This window comes from Phallusia mammillata, chromosome 3, assembly GCF_965637545.1.
Source record: "Phallusia mammillata chromosome 3, kaPhaMamm4.hap1.1, whole genome shotgun sequence".
Lineage (NCBI taxonomy): Eukaryota > Metazoa > Chordata > Ascidiacea > Phlebobranchia > Ascidiidae > Phallusia > Phallusia mammillata.
Genome location: NC_137254.1, coordinates 13,245,998 through 13,267,655, shown reverse-complemented (window position 1 = coordinate 13,267,655; position 21,658 = coordinate 13,245,998). Strand labels below are relative to the sequence as shown.

The window sequence follows — 21,658 nt, the reverse complement described above, 5'->3', positions numbered from 1 at the left end:
TGTTTTTTAAAGTGGGGGAAGAGCTCACCCATTGGATTTGTGTAATCTTAATGATATGTACCATCATCGCCTAAGGTTTAGAGCAGGGGCGGGCAACTTCTCCAGTTGGCGGGCCTGATATGGGAAAATGAAGTACTTGGCGGGCCGGATTCCTGAATCGATACATTAATCGCGTATTTATCCAGTGATTTAAAACGGATTTTTGACCACCTAAACCAGGGGAACCTTTTTGTTTATAAAGGCTACCAAACGATTTATCGACACTCGTTTAGGCCGCATTGACTATTTTCCAGGCCAAGGGCAGTGATGTTCAAACTTTTTGACTTACAGAATGGTCGTTTTGCTATTTCCTCGTAGTTTGTAGGACTTACGGTCTCAGCTAATTAAAATTCCTCACTACATTTTCATCTTCACTACAACATTCAGGATTTATTTAAGCTAGAAATTGCTGAACCTGGAGTTTTTGGTAGTCCTAACTATGGAAATCGCTTTATGTACCACTATGGGACCACATGGGTCTTGTTTGAAAACCGCTGTCCTGGAACTAATCAAAAAATAATCTGCAATAAAGTCAAAAATACGTTTCTGTCTATTTTTTTCAACGCCTGATGCAGTCGGTTATATCAACATCTTAAAAATGTATTTTGCCATCGAAAGCCGCACTTAGTGCCCTAAAAGGCCGCATGTGGCCTTTAGGCCGTAGGTTCCCCACCCCTGAACTAGGCTATACGTGTGGAAACAAAGAAAACCGTTAAAGTAGGACACACACAAGGTTGGTAGTTATGTCGTAACAATGGACGTATGGTGCAATGGTAACAACGGCGGGAATTTTTTTTGCTATTGGGGAGCGTTACTGTGCGTTACAACTGTAATTTGACGTAGTAAGCAAGTAATGTGGGATTGCGGCAGACTGTGGCCGCGGGCCACATTACCATGTAAGACCGGAAACTGTCCGCGGGCCGTATGTTGCCCACCCCTGGTTTAGAGTATACAAAGATGCTGCGTAATTAACTAATACATTGTGCAGTGTTTTGCAGATTTAAAGGACATGGAATTCAAGTATCACATAACTTATAAAAACAAAAAAACTGATAGTCACCGTGACAGACGAAGAATGTATGTGTGATCAACTGTTAAATTCGTTTAATCTGGAGAAAGCAGTGTAAGTGGGCTTCAGTTTTGCGGTGATCATTGAATTAAAAAGTGTATCTACCACCTCGAAATAGGTCATCTATTTGAAAAGTCATGATTAACCTTCATAATAAAAACCTGAATAAAAAGTGGGATAAAACATCTGCTATTCCAAATATGTCATGATACTCTGTTAGAAAAGAAAAAAAAAGTTAAATGCCTTACTGCAATTCAGGCAATATTAAATGCAGACTCAAACATTATGTAAACCAACCCATCCTTCTCATCCTGTACTTTACACTCGTCCATCCACACCTCCAGTACTGTTGCATCAACTGGGGGCGTGCATACTCCACTCATCTAAATCATTTACAAATTCTTCAAAATAAGGCCATCAAAATAATCTCCAATGCTAGCATGACAACGCACCTGAAACCAATCTACCGCAAACTAGGCATCCTCTCAATTCATAATTTAGTTCAAATAGAAATTATTAAGTTTACATATAAGTTTGAAAAACACCTGCCTTCAGTATTTCAATCATATTTCAAGGCCACTTCCGAAATTCACCACCACGATACGAGACAAAATCATGCCAAAAACTTTTTTCATCCCCGTTGTGCAACAAATTTTGAAACCAAAAGCCTCAAATGCCTTGCTGTAAGCGTTTGGGCTGCAATCCCAAAACTAACCAAAACGTTACCATTTGCCAAATTGAAATCAAACATTAAAAATAAGCTGTTGAATGAGACGTAGAGTTTGCTCGGCTTTGTATGGTAACGAACAGTCCAACACGTGCTCCTTAGAAACAATCCTGCCAAGCAGGACCAGGTCCCTTGCTTTGTTACATCATGCGTTTATTCCTGTTGTTGTTTCTCATTTTCATTCATTTTTTGGATTGTTTGTTAGCTACATTTCTCCCCTAATCCCCTTGTTTGTGTAAATATTGCGTAAGATTATTTGTTTATTTTTCAAAATTTATCGCTCACTATCCTTTTGCTCTCTGCTACTCCTTTGTAGTTTCTGTTTACATTGTTTTTCCAGATTGTTTATTTGCTTTTCAGTTCCCGTTCACTTTATTTCTGTACTTTGTTTACTTGGATTAATTCGTTTTTGGACAATTCGCCTGCCATCTTTTTTGCCATTGTCACCTTCTTGTGTAAGGGGTGGCTGACAGGATGACCACGTGGTCTTTCGCTGCCCCGCACGCACAATTTTGTGTTACCACCCATTTTCGTTCCAATTCAGTACAAATAAACTAAACTTGAAACTTGAACTTGCGCGCGCGTAACAATACCTGTTTGTTGTTAGTTGTCTAACAATACGCGTTAAATACAGATATAAAAACCACGTCTGAAGAAAACACAACATTCAATGCTACGTGGAAAGTTTGATTTAATTCACAAGGATAAGAGTATCGTTTCTAACGTTGGAATATTGTCCATTTATTCCTTACGCATCTGAGATAAATTTGTCAGGGACTGTGTATCATCAAATATGGTAACCCTAGTCTAACAACTCTTTATGATCCTTACAACAAAGAAAGAAAAACACTTGTGACCACACGGGATAACTGGAGTAGAAACGTTTGTGACGGCATTTACGGAAGATTGGGTATTCGCACTATTGTACGAGCCAGATCCACGTATAAGCAATTGTATCTAACTGGGGGCAATCAATGTAATTCTGATACTTGCCTTATTCTCGACCTACAGCAAAATACTTTGAAAATAGTAACCCCGATGCACGTATCCACTTTTTAATACCCATGAATTGACTGAGGAAGATCTGAATGCTATCAACGTACGCGACGTTCCTGACAGGCCCCTACAAGCTGCTTCAGCAACATCACGTGTAACTGCACTTATTAAATATCAGATACTGCAAGTCGGACATTGACGAATTCTGGGGTGAAAGTATGCACCATGTAAAGGAGGTAAAAAAGTGGAAGCGTCCACAAATTAGAGGACGCCTTTGCATTACAGCTGCTTTTAATCAAATCTGCCAAGAGGTGTTCAATATCATATGTGTTGCAACTAGGTAAGGTCAAGATTGTTATCTACAAACCGGATGCTATTGCTACCGGAGATAATCACTTTGACTCTGAGAAAAATGTCGTATATTTAAACGATTTAGAGACGACATCATATGGATCGCAACTGGACCAGTGAACAGATTCATCGAGGTAGCACTTGAAAATGCAATGATGAAACTTAGGATAAAATAAGTCGTAACCATGAATCGCTGTCAAGTTGTGAAAAGTTTGACATCCAAAACAAGAAATGGATGTATAGCAATGCATTTGTGTTTTAATGTGCATCAAACCTTTACTGGCGCTATTTAAACGCTTGTAATTATTTTCGTTTTAAGTTAGCCGCCTCATACCGCCACTATCATAAAACCTTTTTTTAGCCGTCTTGTCACTGTAATTATTTTCGCCCCGGGTTAAAACAACACGTTTACTTGCTGAAAACTTTTTCGTGTGTCGTGTTTTGTTTAAGTATATATTTTCTGTAACGTTCGTTTTTAATAAATATTCTTGTACGCTCTTACGGTGTTGGTTTGTCATAGTAGTAAGAACGCACTATTTTCGTTTTTTTACATCTGATTTGATCACGCAGTAAGCCTTCTGAAACTAATTTGCATAGTTCGTGTTGTGCTAATCTAAACTGTGAAACACAACAGCATTCTGTTAGTTCATCTATCGGTAACTACAAATTTACTTTCATTTTGACATTTAATCCGTGTTTTGTTCACAAACGTTCCAAACGATAAGAACTACACAATGACTATTCATTTTGCAGTCTTGAGGGCAGAATTGGGGAAAGCTCGGGCAAAATTGGACGAGCTCGGGCAAAAACTTGCAATGGTGATTTCACAGATCTTGGGCAGTAAAATTTGAAGCAATACGTGCAAATTCCTCTAATTCCACCTAAAAACATAACATTATTTCAGATTTGAGTCTGTTTAATAAAATCAGCCATCCTATCATTGTAAAAGTTAAATTTTGTGAATTCTGAATTTCTATGTTTGAAACTCCAGCAAACAAAACAAAGAGGTTGTTACCTTCTAAATTACACCAAAAATGTGCTAAATGTGAAACCAGATCCCAAGAATAAAGTCAGTCGATATAAAACTTATTTATTTCGTCTGTAGTTGGCATCGTCAGTTTCTGTCAAAAACACGAAACTGCAATGAAATATTAATCAAACAGCAGTGCGCTCGAGCTATAAACTGTCTATATAAAACAAGCATTCCGAGTTTATGTCGACTGATTTTGTACTTTAGAACCTTCTTCCATATTCAGCTTTAAAATTTGACAATAGAGCCTGTCACAGGGTCAGATACTGCTTATTTTGTTGATTCTCACAAGCGTGATTACCATTGCTGAAACGCGTGCAGTCTTTGTACTTGTAATTATTCCCTTGATTGTCTTTTTTGCAGAAAACTTGACAAAAATAGCGATTCAAGTTGCCTGGAATAACAAAATTACCGTGACCAAAATAAATTTTTAGGTTATTATGATTTGCACGTACACGCAAAGCTATAAAATTACGAATAAAACTCTTTCCTACAAAACAATACATTTATATCTTCTTACCCAATGATTCCGATTCGTCAACGAGGGCTAGCATTGCAATCAAAGTAAAGACTAGTGCAAGCTTCATTAGGAAGTTTTCAGTTAGATGTGTTCAACGTCAAACTATAAGTTCGATTTTTGCATTTTCTATATATACAGCAAAAAATGCCATTAAAACATCTCACGGCAAAACGATTACGTCACGACTGACATTTCGTAAATGCTAAACTCGGGACAAATAAGGACTTCAAACACCAACTAAGTTTCAGCGGTGTGAAAAGTTCAGGTCTGAAAAACGGTAACTGCCTTAAAAGGCTAGCGAAGGCAGACTTCTGTCTGTCCTCTTTCACCACACTCGCATGGTGTACCGCGACAATTCTTGTACGATTTTCTTGTGCCTGGGGTGATCGTTGTCATATTCAGCCACATTACGTGGAGAACATCTATTTCGTAAAAAAGGATCCCACAAAAAAAGTTTACAAATACTATGACGCGATTTTATTATTTTGTGACACACTTGGTAACTGTGGGCGTTTAAATGCAATAATGTCTGGCAAATTACGAGAAGATTGTGGTAAATTAATACGGGACAAGTGCACAGGTTAATAATAGTTTGTCACGAAAACCCGAATTTTAGATTTAAAAAAAATGAGTTTTATAAGTCTCATTCGGGTGACACTAAAACGCTGAATATTACGGGACGTCGCGGAAACCGCTAAATATCGGGTAAATTGCTGACGGTTAGTAGTGCTATTAAGGTTGGGTTGAGGATGTATAATAGTATATGAATAAAAAATGTCCCTGCCTAAAACTTATTCAGATATTTCCTGACATTCGGCAGACGTTTCGGCCGCGGAATGTTTCACTCCAACCTTAATAGCACTAACCGTCAGCAATTTAACCCGATATTCAGCGGTTTTCACGACTTCCCGCCATCTTCCACAACGTCCTGCAATATTTAGCGTTTTAGTGTAACCCTCACGTTATGTTACCTGTCACTTGCCGGTAAAGACAATGTGAGAAATTCAAAAAAATCCGCTTGTTCGCTGTGACGTTAATTGTAAAACGGATCGTGCAGAAACATGGATAAAACGGGCCTGAAGTTGGTCCGATGCGCTTATAAAACTTGATCTGGATTCGTTTGGTTCTAAACCCGTAAAAAATAATGATGTATATTTTTTTTAACTCGGGGTACTTTATAAACATATGACAACTATTCCAGGCGCGACTTTAAAATGTACTTGGTTTAAGCCTGAAGCCATAATGCGCAACATTCAATTCGCCTCTGGCTACCTTGGCGGTTTTAATAGTGGTACTAATGTTTTTTGAAGCACCGGCAAAATACATTTGTTTTTTACATAACTACAATGACACAACTCAAGAAAGTTTTAGTTTAAGGCTGTGTGCGGTTACAAAGACTGATTTGACAAAATTATGAGGGAAAACTACTGTAAGGAGAAACCATCTTTTTCAGCAGCCTGTAAAATTGCTTTAGATCAGTCAGATTCTTTTCCAAAAGGACCCAAGAATATAGGTGTATGTGTGGCTGTGTCCAATGAACAGTCTGCATCAAATCAAACTGCGTTGCTAAAGCTGATTGGAGAATTGCGTCTTGAGCTTGAAAACCTCAAACAACAGGTTGATTCTATTGTCAGTAGGAACCGCACAAATAACAAACCTGTATGCTTCCAATGTGGCAAGCCAGGTCATATTCGGGCAAGTTGCCGGGTAAGGCATTATACCAGTCAAGTTACTTATTTCCACAGATCGCGTACTTATGGGCCAATTTCTAATCGACCTAGTTTCTCACCAGACGTGTACCGAATTGACACGTTGTCACAACTACGTCGCTATTCTGTGATTAGTCTAAATTTCCACCCAGTGTATGACCTAATTGACACTGGCGCTGCAGTGACGGTGATTTCGCGTTCCTTGTTTAATCACTTGTCTGGTTGCATGTAGTCATCTTGCTCAAGTATGTTCACAATTGTGGAGGCAATGGTAAACCGATCCTCCTGGATGGGGTAACAACTCTTCGAGTGGGTTGAAGCAAAGAAATGAATTTTTACTGCCTTTGATCCCCTACTGCAGATCAAAGGCAGTAAAATTTGGTACCGTACTCGTAGTCACAGATCCTGTAGTTGTACTGCTGGACATTTTGTGCAAAGTTTCCATAAATCTATTCATCTGTTCATCGTGGCGTTGAGATTGCTGTTCCATAAGAACTTTCTGTTGTTCAAGTTGTTGCCTCAGAATTTCGACAAGTTCCTTCGTTGTCATCGTGTGATACTTCAGTTCAAGGAAAACAGCATAAACAAATTGCTTAAAAGTTGGTCACTCAGATCGATCCGTAATCCTCGTCGCCAATCTGTTGTATTCGCCACTCACGCGGCCACGCCGTAATTCGAATAAAGTAAAAAGGTCACACATAGTGAAATGTGGTGAAACGCAATCATGCGTAAAACAATATATATGACGCTAACGTTACGGTTACAGCAATGAATGGTGCGGTAACAAAAGTAAATATACAATAACACAACAATATTCAAGATATGAATTGTTGTATTTTTTTCTTTTTGACACTCATGTTAAGTGAAACTCCTTTTAAAGATAAAATTTTGCTTAATTGTTGTGATCACTAGCACAAGACTTTGAACACTTAATGGAGGCTTCACACTTAACAATCCTTACTTTAAGTAGCCTAAATGAAATTCAAACTGCTTTTTGCCTGGTCAACTACAAACGATCTAACACTAAGTATTGCTGACACGCGGGCTTTTGTAGCCTGCATAACCTTCAAGAATATATCGAAAAATCTAGCATTGCCTAAATCACATGATATCACACCAACACAATTACGTCACAATTAGCTCAATCAAGTGACCTAGACTTGCACAGTAATTCGTAAACAAGTGCAAAGCTATGCATTTATTTATTTTCTCGAAATTTCTTCGTACAACGAGTCTCTGGATAGCTGCCTTAAATCTATTTTCTACTTTTTTTTCGAGAACTACTTTTTTCCAACTCATATGCAGCAATAGCACAGCACAGAAAACCAGTAAGAGATTTGAAATCAGCCGCTTTGCTTTAAAATCAATTACAAACAAAACCCAACGACGTCCAGTGCCAGAAATAATTAACAAATTATTATAATTTAGGGCTTCTGTTCTACATATAAAGCATGCATAAGTCATAAAAGCGAAGTCCAACACACCAGCGGTTTGTAAATTGACTTAAACTACTTCATAGCTGTGTCTAGAACAAGGTCACATATCCATTGGTTGCCCGCTTAATAAGTCCCAGGGGAAATCTGTAATGAAGGTAAATGACTCTTCGTTACGGTTTTTTTTTTTAATTTCTTTGCTCTCGTCAAATGATTCGTGCAAGGATGACACATCAAAATCAAGTCGTTTAAAAACCTTGTTCAGTGTTGAGGTCGTTTGAATAACTGTTCTACTCATAGTAAATGAGGCATCTGAAGCTGTGGTCCTACAGTGTAATCAAAGTCGCTTGTTCGAGGGTTTTTTTCGTCCAGATTTGTTTTGCTTTTCCGCGTCTTATTCGTAACATAGCCGACAAAGAGTAACTGAATTTATCATTAGGGTTTTCAATTCCAGGCAACTGAACTGCCACACAAACAGCCAAAATGCGATAACAACAGCCGGTGCTGGCGCAAGAACACTCTGGTTTGGGAATAATTGTACGCTTTGCACGGTGCCTTTGAAGGGGTGAGAAACGGAGAAACTATCTGTGCCTGGTGAAAAGCCCACCAAACCCCTCTTCACACACAGTTGCGCCATTCCTTTTTGTGTAAGACGGTACTGCTCATCTTTTTCCACTCCAGAAACTTTTGGGTTAGTTAAACTCGTTATGTCGTCAATGATATTTTCAATCGTATGAATAGGAGACACTTTCCTCTTAGATGTTCAAATGATTTTTTCAACTGAAAATTTCCGATTCCCTCTTTCCGCGTTCAAAGTCATACACACAAATCTCTTGCATTTGCCGAAAGAACACCACTATGGTTTCCAACAAGTTCTTTTCTTTCCGTGATGGATTTTAGCACATCGTTTAAACTTTCGCTAGCATTTGTTGTCGCTGCCTGGCCATGGAAAGCTGCAAATTTTCATGTTACAAATTTGTAGCTGTGTTTTGTCAGTCTTCCTTTGGAAGTACGGACGAAAAGATGTGGACCATGTGCTACTAACAATTTTTTCCGACGACTGACTAATCAGTCGGGTTACATCGTCTTGTATAACTTTTATATCGTCAGATGTGCCTGAATATTTCTTATTTTTTCCCTAATCCTGTCGGTCAGTAAACATTTGTAAGTTTAGAAAGGAACTTTCAAATCGCGTGTGTAATTTCTCGATTGGTAACAATTTCAATTAGAGACAGTATATCGGTAAAAAACTGTTAATGATGTTTATGAAACTTTTTTGTGTGGATCATAAATCCTATCAAAAAACAGGGTCACCATAAAAGCATACGTTTCTCACAGAAAAAAAGTTGTTCGAGCTCAAACGAAAAACTTCTTTTGTTAAATTTATAATGTCATCATCGGTTGCAAGAATGACAAGCAAATCGGGATAAAGATTAAACATTTGCACGAATGTATCCGTTTGAATGAAAAATTTGCACGAATGTATCCGTTTGAATGAAAACCTCTATAGCCCCAAAGATTTCGTCGTTTGAAATACGTCATAGCAGATGTTTGTTTAATATTTTGGCATTGCTTACGGTCTCGATCAACAGACATATGATCTTGATTTGCCCTTACTTTTCTCGGATTGAATTTTTTCATGCATAGTTTTTGCGCTTTTCAAGTCAACTTCCCAATCAAAAATTTAGGCTGGCTTATCACGGGTCAACTGCTGATTCGACCGGTTTATGTGTAGATTATAGCGCACCTGGCAAGTGGACAATAACCTCACAAATAACACAGATAACTAGTGCGGTTTATACATGCTTTGTTATGCGTGGCCAAGTTAATGATCTTTTAAGTATGACCAGATTTATTATTCTTAAAAAAAGGTTTGTTTTGACTCTGTACTTAAACTGCTAATGTCCCAGTCAAAAATTATCCCCGTTTATGTAAAAGTCTTGTATAACTTACGTGCGGCATATCTATGATATGGCCTTTCTGACATTGCCATGGATATGCCATATTTGTTTATTCTGGTAAAAGTCTGGTGAAGGGAATATAACCCTGAAGTAGATATACCACGTCTAATACATAGGTAATCATGTTTAACAAATAATTTATTTTCATAACGGCAAGGAGCAATTTGAATGGACTTTGCACATTCTTTATCTTAATTTAACAGGATTAAAACTATTTTGCAGTGTTTAACGATAAAATTGTTCCAATCGGAAATTTGGATTTAACAAAATTTGATGGAAAATAATTTTGTTTGATTTGTTACGAGGTTTGATATAAATTATTGCAGGATAAATTCGTTGTACTTTGTTTTGCATTGTTTGTGATGTAGCGTTGTGTGATTTTTGCATAGCTGTGGATTTGAATACTAACGTGCCGGATTCAGCATATTGCGCAATCGTTTGTCGTCGCACGTTGCGGTCAAGTGACTCTGTGACTACTGTTCTTTGTATCTGAAGTAATCGCTTTCAGGATCAATATTTTGTTTCAAATCAAAACGAAAACGAGTTTGAATTGTTTTACTGGAACTGTTAAAAATCTTAAAAGTGAGTAAACCCTTTTGTAGAAGTAAAATGACAAATGGGATGCTCGGTAAATACTTCGGAAGAAGAATCATTGTCATTCATGAGAGAAGTTGCCTTGTCTTATTCTGTTGTTTTTAAGGGAAATACCATGTTTGACTCTGTAGTGATTGTTTTTGTGGTGTTTTTGACATAGTTATTGCAGATTTTAACATTTTTGTTGTTGTACACTAGTATGCAAAAGGAGAACTTTTTTACAAACCCAGTTAATGCTTACTGCAGGGATACAAACAAATTCTAATTGGTGCATTGATTACCATGTATTGCCCATTTTCAACATACCAAAAAGTGCTTTGTTTTACTACATAAAGATGACTTGGTAGCTATAGTATTGCTTCATATGACATAATGATTTTTGGTGTTTTGCAAGCAAGTGGTTCAAGAATGAAAAAAATTGTATGTTTAAAATTTAGTAACGGCTCAACAGACGTGGTGCCACGCAGATGGATGGTTGGGTATTCTCAGTGTAAATGGCCGCCTGACTCAATTGCAAATATTAAAGCTTTAGCCAAAATTAAAGTTGAACCTGAGGAGTACTGGAAAGAACACAGTTGTGTGATTCTTTGGGAATCTAGTATGTAGTGATATGGTATTTACAAAAAACACCCTTATTTAAATGAAAAATATATTTTGTTTTTTAAGATAGCTATCAAAAATGTGAGGAAATGAGTTATACTACTGCAATGTTAAGTGAGACATCAGCAGAATAGGAATTTACCCCACCTCCTCTTGTGAGAACAGACAGTCGAAGTATTTACAAACAATCAGCAGCTCAAAATGATAGTTGCATCAGAAAGCATAAAAGGTTTTTGGACATTAAAGGCTTTACATAGTTTGCTGCAGTTAAAACTGTTTTCTTTGTGTTATCAGATCCGAAGTGGCTATGCTTTCATAGGAAAACAACTTCATGTTTTAAATGAAAAACTTGATCGACTTTGGTATTGGAATGTTACAATGAGCAGTAACTCTAGCACTTCAACTAAACTTTGGAAAATAGAACCTGCCTGTACAGAGGAAGAGTCTCTGGTACAGTATTACTGTGTTAAGTTAATTGTCATGCAGACTGTAGAAAATAATTAACCTTTTTCAAAAACAGAATGCAAAGTTTGCAATGCAATTTTCTTGGTCTGGAATGGGAAGAAGTCGTCAACAAGTGAAACGAGCGTTTAAAAGCCACCAACTTTACACAATTTTTCAAGGAAAATTTGTCTGATCGAGGAGTTTCTTGTTCTGAATACTTTTAAAATGTAATTGCTTTGTTATTGAGTTGCAAGGTAGTTTTATCATTTGCAGTTGAAATTATTGATTAGTGTTTTTAAGTAGTTCAAGTTATACTGAGTATTAACAAGTTTTCAGATATTTTTGTTATTACTTAATGTTTAAATCTATTTGAAATGGTATGTCAATTTCCAGGTTTTGTTTGAATCATTTTTTAGTGTAAAAATTTCCAATGTATTGTGCTTTTAATGCAATGAATGTTGCTCTTTTAATTGCTTTTATGATGTCTCTTTGAAAAACATTACTTTTTAGATGTTCTACACAACACTTGTTGCCATCAAGTTGCCAACAGAGAGGAAATAGCCAACGCAATAAAATGAGTGTTCAACAGAGTGGCTGATTGGGATGACGGGAGGCAGCAACGCCTGAAATCTACAGAACAAGCCTGATGGAACACCTAATGGTCGTTTCATTGTGCTTATTCGTTGGAATTTCTTACAATAACGTGGTATTTATTTTTGCATTTGAAAGATATATGCCAAACATACGTCAGGGCTATGCATGGGTTTAGCATATGGCCAAAGTCTTTTGACGAGGGAAAACGAACATAATTTGCAGAAGGGCCCTACATAAATTTTTGCTTGGGGTTGGTAATGTATTATTTGTTAAATTTTTAAAGTACTCGCAAAACACTAGGGGGGCATGAATTTAAAACTGCCGAGGAGCTTATGAGTTTGATTAAATTATTTGACATTTCTCAGTTTCGTGTTACGAAAAAAAGTAAACTAACTTGGTACGTTACGATGGCGACGTTTTTTGGTCAAATAAAATCAACATTTTGTTTAGTCGTACCTGCAACTCACGTTTGTGTGACGAAATCACGTTTTTGGTAAAGGCGGTCCGATTACGTTTAAGTGGAATCGTCGTTTGCTTAACAAAACATTAAGCCAAGATGTTGCAGAAAACGTTAGTTCTGTGGATGTCAGCTTAGACTCCGAGGTATCGCATGATGAGCAGGAAGAATTAAAAGGTATTACTGTTGAAAAAAATGGAGAGTTATCATTAGCGACAGCAATTGCAGGATGGGTTCTTACTGAAATAAATGTACCAAAGTCAGCTGTTACTAACTTGCTAAAAAGCTTTGCACAAATTTGACGAATCACTGCCGCTTTCTTATTAAACATTGGTACCTAGTCCAAATTTAGTAACTCGCAGCATTGGCAAAGGCGAATATATACGCATGCCAAATTGGTTAACATCATTAAAGACAGTTTTGGTTAGTATGTACAAAAAAGAGCAGTATTTTCTTCTAGTGAACATAGATGGACTTCCATTGTTTAAAGGGTCTCCAGACTACAAGCTGTACCCAACATTAGTTTCTGTATTTAGTCTTCCAATGAGGCCATTGTTTGCAGGCATTTATTGCACCAATAAGTCCTGCAACAGGGAAATGCCTCCAGTTGATGAATTAAACTTTTTTTGCAAGACATGGAAATGTTAAAAACACAGAAGTTTATTCACAATCAGCTTTTTTTGAAATGGTTAATAATGGTGTGTATGTTTGTGATGCACCAGCCCGTGTAGCTCTCAAATGTGTTAAATATCATTCCGGCGACGCTAGTTGTGAAAGGTGTACTATCCATGGTGAGTATCACAGTAGGCATGTTTGTTTTACTGGAAGCACTGGAAAACTGCGATCAGACACTGATTTTATAAATCAAACTGACAAAAACCACCACAAAGGATACAGTATTTTAAGTGATTCTGTTAAAATGGTGACACACTTTCCACTAGATTACATGCACTTAGTGTGCCTTGGAGTTCTGAAGAGACTTCTATGTCGGTGGAAAGGTGTTACCAGGTAAAAATTTCTTGCTCTGATACTGATAGTTATAAAACATCAAATTCTTTTTTTTGCAGACATGTTCAGGCGAAAGTGGCTCAAGCATCAATTAAAACAATGTGTGAAGACGTATCCTCCTTAAGAAACACATACCCACTGAATTTAATCGAAAGTTAAGAGTTCTCTCTGATTTGGCTTATTGGAAAGCTTCTGAGTATCGATTATTTCTTTTACATGTAGGTTGTGTTTTGAAACACTATATACGGATCTGTTCATAAGTTTAATGGTGAAAATAACGGCCCAAAAGGACGTAAAAAGCGACATGCTTTATTGTTCAAACGTTTCGGCAAATGCTCATGCCATCATCAGTGATATGAAGGCCACATCAGTTACACCCATTTATATACACTTTAGTCGCATAGGTTGTGTTGTTTTTTAAAAAAATTCTGTGTTGAGCTCAATAAGATTTAAACACTTCCTTCATTTATCTGTTGCAATTACAATTTTACTGACTTCAAATGTCAATCATGATTACGCTGTACAATGTCGTAAACTTCTTAACACTTTTGTTGTGGAGAGTGAAAAATTGTATGGTAAAAGTTTTATCACATACAATATTCCTCATAGCTTGCTACATTTGCCTGATGAATATTTACCTTTTGGATCACTTGATTTGTATAATTGCTTTTCTTTTGAAAGTTACTTGGGGGTATTTAAAGAGTTCTGTGAAGTCAGGGTTTAGGCCTTTGCAGCAAGTAGCTCACTATGCTTTTAATCAGAACAAAAACATTCTTGCCACATCTGATATTCTCAAACAACATTGCCCTGTATATGCTTCACCCCTAGTAATGATATTTTTGTGTTTCAAACTGATGAGTACTTTGTTGTTAAATACTACATGTGCATATCACATATTTTTTAATTTCCCATAAACACAAGAATTGTGGGTATCCATAAAGTGTCAAAGTTGAAAGAAAATTTTAATATTTTAAAGGTGGACTGTAGCATTGTTAAATGTATGTTACTACCATTTAAAAAAAATCAAGTGGCGCTAGAACTGGAACATGCCATTTAATGTGTTGTGTCTAATATTTTTCAGGTTTAAGTAATAACCAAACAAAATGAAAAACTATCTATGTGTAAAGTTTACCAATGGCACAAATGATATTGTACCAAAACTGTGGATGCGAGGACAAAATGCCTGTATGTGGCCTTCCCCTACAAACCTAGGGAATATACAGATGATGGCAAAAAATGGCATAGAACCTCGGCCTGATTGGATGTCATGCCCTTGCGAAGTTTTGTGTCAGGCAAGTAAGTGTTTTTAAGCCGTCACCTTCAACAGATGAATCTGCCAATGAAAGTTTGGACGAGGACCAACTAAATCTATCATTCAGCCCTTCCCACTAGTTAGGACAGAGAGCAGTCCATAACCACTTAAAAGGTAAGGTTTTTAAAAAAAGGTTAACATTGGCACTTGCCTTCAATTTTTCTTTTATTACTATATTGAAAGGTAAAATCTATTCATAAAATTCTCTTTTTATTAGAACATTTGCTGTACCAGTTTCTCCAGTCCGTAAGAGAAAGTTCAGCAGAGAAATGATGACAAAATCACTAGTTTTAAAGTTTTCCTGGTCAGGTCTGGGGGAGAAGCGAAAGCGCACCAAAATATGTTTCAAAAACCATGACATACATCACTTGTTTATGAGTAAGTTGTTGTTTTTTGTAGTAAAACTGCCTGGACTAAAATGTTTTGTGCATGGAGTAGTACCAAATTGCAAAATGAAGGCAGCTGCTTTTCGGCAAGCCTGTCACTCAATGATGTCTTCTAAGGTGTGACATGTGTTAGTTGAACAAACTGGTAATTATTTTGTCCACCGTATCTTGGCGCACATTGCACACAGAAATTCAAAATATGAGGAGGTGTGGCCCAAGCTGCGAAGCAAGTGCAGTCCGGGGCTGGTGATTGGAATGGGGGGCGTGCACTACGTGCTGCTTCCCTACCAGTGTAGCTGCAGTGTTCCCAGTGCGGTGTCCAGAATTTGGTACATGCATTGGTTGAAATCCAACTGTTCTTACTAATACAAGATGAAACATAAATGTTTTGTGTTCTGTTTTTGCATATGTCAAGGTAAAGAGGTCTGTAATTTTGATATGTCTATGCATGGGACATGTTAGATTTATCTTAATTTTACCATCATTAAAGGCCGGAACATCCAAGGGTAATCGTGTTTAGGCTTGGGACATGTAAGGGTTATCTTAACTTTACCATCATAAGTCCGGAACATCCAAGGGTAATCGTGTTCGCGCAATGCGTAATACAAGTATGGGCCATCAAAAGGCCGATGTCAAATTTCAGGGGTATAAACAAGTGTCTATCCTGATTTATCCCTGGATTATGACGACCGACCATGCATGACTAATCGATATATTATGAATAAATCAAACTTGGGGTGGTGATAAATTTCTGATTGGACTATTGGTAATATATTTTGTTAGCGTTACGCTCACCCATTTTAGATATGATTGTTATTTTTTCTTTGAAAACGCCACTTTGGGTGTTGTTAAGTTTTGAATAGAAAAGAACGTCATGTCAGTTAAATTTAATTGTTTAAGAAATATGTAAAGTGTGAGTTTGATGCGGTCGAATGGCAATCTACTTGTCTTTCTATGTGTTTAGAAATCCTCCAGTTCCTATGCCGGGGTGCGATATTGTGGGCTATCGTTTGGGTTTTCAAGGCAGCCACTATCTTTATTCATTATCTTTATTTACTATTTTTACCCCACGGTCTGTTTGGAGTTGACAAGGCCAGTCCTACACAGACAAACTGCCCAGAGATGGCTTTACCGTAAATCACCGTCAGATACTTTTAACGAAGAATCCCGAGATACGGTGACCGGCATATAGCGCTCCGCAGTCTTATTTAAAAGTTCTTGAATTTTATGGTATGACAGCTCCTCGTTACTGCAGTTTGATGAGCTGAGTTTTGTCTTAAGGCCGGTTCACACATGACGCGGTTAGCGCGTAACTGCGGAGGTCGACGGATAGCGTTTTGCGGTTGGCATGTCACACAAGGTGCGGTTGTCCTTGGGCGGCAAAAAAACTGTGGTTACGGCGGCTGGCGGTAGAGTTGAAATGATTCAACTGTACGGCGCGGATGGCGGCTTAATTGCAAACGTGAATGAAACAGAACAAAATTTTTTTAGTAAATATTGATGGAAATGTTGTTTTTATATGCAACTTTTCACAGGATATGTGTAATTTGGATGCAAAGGATCATTCCTAACCAGTTTAATGTGTAAACCAATATTTTTTCACATATAGTTGTAGGTTGTAGCATAAAAAAAAACTGATAAAAAAATGGAGAATTTTAATGAATGTCTTATCGACCTAGTTAAGGAATCACCTTATTTGTACGATTCAAAAAATCGTGATTACAAGGATGCTATCAAAAAAGAAAACACATGGCTGAAGATAAGTCAAACTCTTGGGCAGCCAGGTAACTGTATCTAATCACTTATGGTGTACATGATTACTATACTACACTAAACAATGACATATTAGTTGTATAGGTTTAAGTGTGAATAAACTATAAAGTGAGTTACTATTTATATCCAAATCAGTGGAAAAAATGCAGCTTGCTAAATATGCATTCTTGATTAGTTGAAGCTTGCACCAAACGCAGGGAAAGAGTCAAGTCAAGTTTATTTGCATAGTCACTTCATCATCACAGTTCCATTGTTGAACGGATACATAAACAGCAAGGACACCGAAAAAAACCGTAGGTTATCGAGTCAAGTGTCCTGTTATTTGAATTGTGGTTGAATTCCGTTTTGGGTATGTCCTGCCGTAGGATCGCAACCGACCGCACGAGCCTGGCGGGGTACGTCCGGTTGCATAAAACGGTAGTTCAACCCGCAGGTTCATCTGGCCAAATGAAACCCGCCTAAACGGAAACACCAGCTCGGTTCCTCGGAACGTTTCCTGTGATCCCGTAGGCAGACCCGGGTGTCCCAAGGACAGTTCGTTGCGACGATGGGAATGTTGCAGTCGAGCATCTCCTCCTCTGCTTTTGTAAGATCGATGGCGAGATTTCAGATGTTGTTCGCTGGGGAAGGTGCTGCACTGTCTTCGACCCGGATGGCTGATCTGAAAAAACCGAATCCTACGGCAGTATTTCGTTCTTTTGTATGTGACCAAGTTATCTAGTTTAATGATATAATAGTATAGAAATAGAATAAAAAAATAAAAAGTAAAATCACACGAAGATAAAACTGAAACACACACACAAAAAAAAAACACAAAAGAAAAAAAAAGTGAGAAATAGGGTAGTTATGACGTAGGAGAACAAGCTGTATTATATGTATTCTGGTATCAGCGAGGACACGGGAGTGAATTAATTGTTGAGGGGTCATATTGCCCTAATAAATGCAAACGAAGCTGTTTTTTAAGAGGACAAGCGTGACAGAGACTTAATATCGTGTGGTAAGTTTTCCCATACTTTTGGACCTCGATGACAAATTGATCTTGTGCCGAACGCGGTGTTTACGCGTGGATGAAAGTAGTTCTGGTTTTCAGCCCTTCGGGTGTTGTGATAGTGTACTGACGCAATAGGTGTGAACAGAGAGTTGTATGTGGAAGGTAGTGTACCAGTACGAAACGCATGCACTACTTTAGCTACCTCAAGTTTGTAAATGTCTTCAAATTTTAGAAGACGCAAGTCGTGATATAGTGGAGTAGCGCGACATCGGTAAGGGCTGCGAGTGATAGCTCGCAAAATTTTGTTATGTTTGATGTTAAGCGTTTTAATTGATGCAGCGTATCCGCTGCCCCACGCCGCGACGGCATATTGCAGATAGGGGTACGCAAAAGAGTAGTAGATAATACGGAGAAACTGTTGTCCAAAGTAGTCACGCAGCTTGAACATAGTACCGCAGGCTTGTGCTAGTTTTCGTTCCACATGGGCTATGTGTTTCTCCCATTTTAACTGATCGTCGATATAAACTCCAAGGTATTTTGTTTCTGTTGATCGCTGTATTTGCTGCGATCCTATGGAAATCGAAAACTTCTGCGTGTTTGAGCGCTTGGAAGGACAAAACAGTAAATACGTTGTTTTACTCGTATTAAGCAATAATTTGTTGTGGCGCAACCAGTTGTCAACATAAACGAGTTCTTTGTTTACGTTTGCCTGTATTCAGTCAGCGACTCTGATGACATGCTTAAACACGTGTCATCCGTAAAGAGTTTCGTTGTGAATTTAGATGCCGTTGGTAAATCGTTTATGTAAAGCGAGAAGAGTAAAGGAGCCAGTGACGAACCTTGAGGGCAGCCACAGGTAACGTTTAGCAGTTGTGATGTTACATTTGCTATGCGTGTGCATTGTTTACGGTGACTTAAGTAGCTACGGAACAGTTCTAGGGGGCTTCCCCGTATTCCATACTGATGCTCTAACTTCCACAACAAAACCCTGTGATCGACTGTGTCAAACGCTTTTGACAGGTCCAAGAAAATGGCACATGTGTATTGTTTTTGATCAAGCGCAGCTAACACTTTTTCATGGATGTCGTAAATTGCCAGGGAGGTGGACCGATTGCATCGAAAACCATACTGGTGAGTTGTTAACATTCCATTGTTTTCAACGTAGGTATACAAACGTTGATACATAATTTTTTCAAATATCTTAGCAAAAGGGGATAGCAGTGAAATTGGTCTGTAGTTAGTGCATTCAACTTGTGAGCCTGATTTATGAATGGGTATTACTTACGCAATTTTAAGTTCAGTGGGGTATTCCCCATGTTGTATACACCAGTTGAAAGTCTCTGAGAGCATAGGTGAAATAATGCTTTTAACCATTTTGATGTATTTAATAGGAATTTCGTAACTGGGCACAGATTTTTGACTGTCAAGAGATCAAGACCTCATCTGGGGTAGTGTCATAGAAGAAGGATGATGGCTTTATGATGAAGGAACTATCAGGTGGTGGCATTACTGGCTGTGGAATGGATGATGCCATATTTGCTCGTATGTTAGCAAAGAACTGATTAAAATTGCTAGCAATTGAAACTGGGTCTGTAGTGCATTGTGATATTCCATCTAGTTTTAGTTCTGCAGGAGCTTTGTGTAAAGTTTGTTTTCGTGACAACAGACTATTAATAATTTTCCACATTAAACCAATATCATTTCTGTGATCTGTTAGTTTTTTTTCAATGTATTTATGTTTAGCTTCTCTCAGAATGTGGTTTAGCTTGTTACGATACTGTTTATATTGGTTATGTTTACTTGTACTTGAAAACCCTGACCTACATAAAGCATGATATATTTTATTTTTTGCTTTGATTGATTTATAAATACCCTTGCTTATCCAAGGTTTTTTAGCCAATTTTCTTCTTCTACTCACTGTGGTCAGTGGTGCATGGCGTTGCAGTATTTTGTTAAATACATGGTTAAATGAAGAAAATTGTTGTAATGTAGTTTCAGATAACAGTGGTATTTTTATGACAGCATCTTTTATATCAGAAATAAAATCTTCACTGATAAATCGGGTCTCATTTCTTTTCAGGAATTTTTCTGTTTTATCACAGCAAGTTGAATGCAATAACACAAAAGTTGGCAGGTGGTCAGAAATGTCTGCAGTCAGTATTCCTGATTTGCAGGCAATATTTACATTGTTTGTGTAAATGTGGTCAATAAGAGTTTGGCTGTGGTTCGTCAAACGAGTTGGTTGACATATTAAGGGTGAAAGATCATAAATTTGTAAAGAATCCAAAAAGTTTTGAATACTTTTTACTTCCTTGTATTGCATGAGATCTATGTTAAAGTCACCACATATATATACAGGATGGTTGGTATCACTGAGCTTATGCAATACTGATGATAGTGCATCCTGGAACACTTCAAATGAATGTTTGGGATGTCTGTATATTACTCCCAATATTACATCTTTTTGTTTCAATTTAAGTTGCAGCCAAAGGCTTTCAGTATCTGGGGCAGTAAATTTAATATCAGATCTTATTTTATATAAAATGTGTGATTTTATGTATACTCCTACTCCTCCTGCACTATGTGAAGTATCAGTATGATGGAAATTATATCCCATTATGTCAGTAGCAGTGGTTATGCCATTCAGGGTTATTCTAGTCTCAGATATCATAACAATGTCAGGGGATCTGACCATATCAGACAGGAATTGTTCTAAAGCAGGTTTGTTTTTTCTCAGACTTCGAATGTTTGTGTGCAATATATACATATCTTTGTTGCTAAGTTTCTTTAGGGCATGGTTCAAGGATGCACAATCATAGTAATCTGAATGGGTGTGATCAATGTTTGCCAGTAAACAGGGTGAATATGGTGATTTTACTGGTAAAATAGCATTTACTAGCTCTGAGTTACTGACATTGCTGAATGGTAAATAGGACAATAGGCATCGGGTACAAAAGTATGGGGTGTTATTGTGAAGATTACTTGCACATTTGTTGCATTTCATGTGGAAGAGAAGTGGTAAAAGTTTGTGGGTTTAAATACTACAAGTGTTAACAAATCTTATGCCTTACCAAGTCTTTGTCGCTGTGGATGGCAATGATGTTGCTGTTGTCATCCTTCTTCAGAAATGTCGCTCCGTTCCTAGTCCAGATGTGATGGTATTGATGCTCCCTCCTAAACCGGAGACAGTTGTTAAATCTCTCACGGTTCTTCTTTGTCAGACTCTCGTTGATGAAAATTTGATTCCCAGGGGCTACACCTTTGTTGGATTGTTTCAGCCTATACCGGTTGGAGTAAATGGCATCTCTCACTTTCCGGCTCATAAATTTAGCAATGATTGCCGGACGAGGATGATCTTTAGAGACTCTCCTAAGTCGGTGAGAGATGCTTATGTCAGGCTTGGAGATGGTGATCCCTAGCCTCTTCACAGCAGAGATGACTAAGTCATCTGTGCACTCCGTTTCCGAATAGGGAAGGCCTTTGAACTCCAAGCATGGTCTTCTGCCATATTGCTCGAGATCATTTAAGTTCTCTGCATTGGCGATTGTTTGCACTTGTAGTTCTTTTACAGCCTTTTTGAGTTCCTTATTTTCAGTTTTTAGAAGTTTCATCTCAGTCTATTAGCAGTTGACATTCTGGTCAAAATATAATTTATTTGCTTAAA

At 37.7% G+C, this 21,658-nt stretch overlaps 1 protein-coding gene and 1 pseudogene across 1 annotated transcript; one reads left to right on the top strand and one right to left on the bottom strand.

Moving 5' to 3' along the window:
- The first annotated feature begins 8,048 nt into the window (after positions 1–8,048).
- LOC145218978 (uncharacterized) lies at positions 8,049–12,071 on the top strand (annotated as a pseudogene).
- An 8,973-nt stretch (positions 12,072–21,044) lies between these two features.
- LOC145219573 (uncharacterized) lies at positions 21,045–21,605 on the bottom strand. Its single transcript, XM_080086921.1, has one exon. The coding sequence runs from the start codon at positions 21,603–21,605 to the stop codon at positions 21,045–21,047; it is 561 nt and encodes a 186-aa protein (XP_079943047.1).
- Positions 21,606–21,658: the final 53 nt, after the last annotated feature.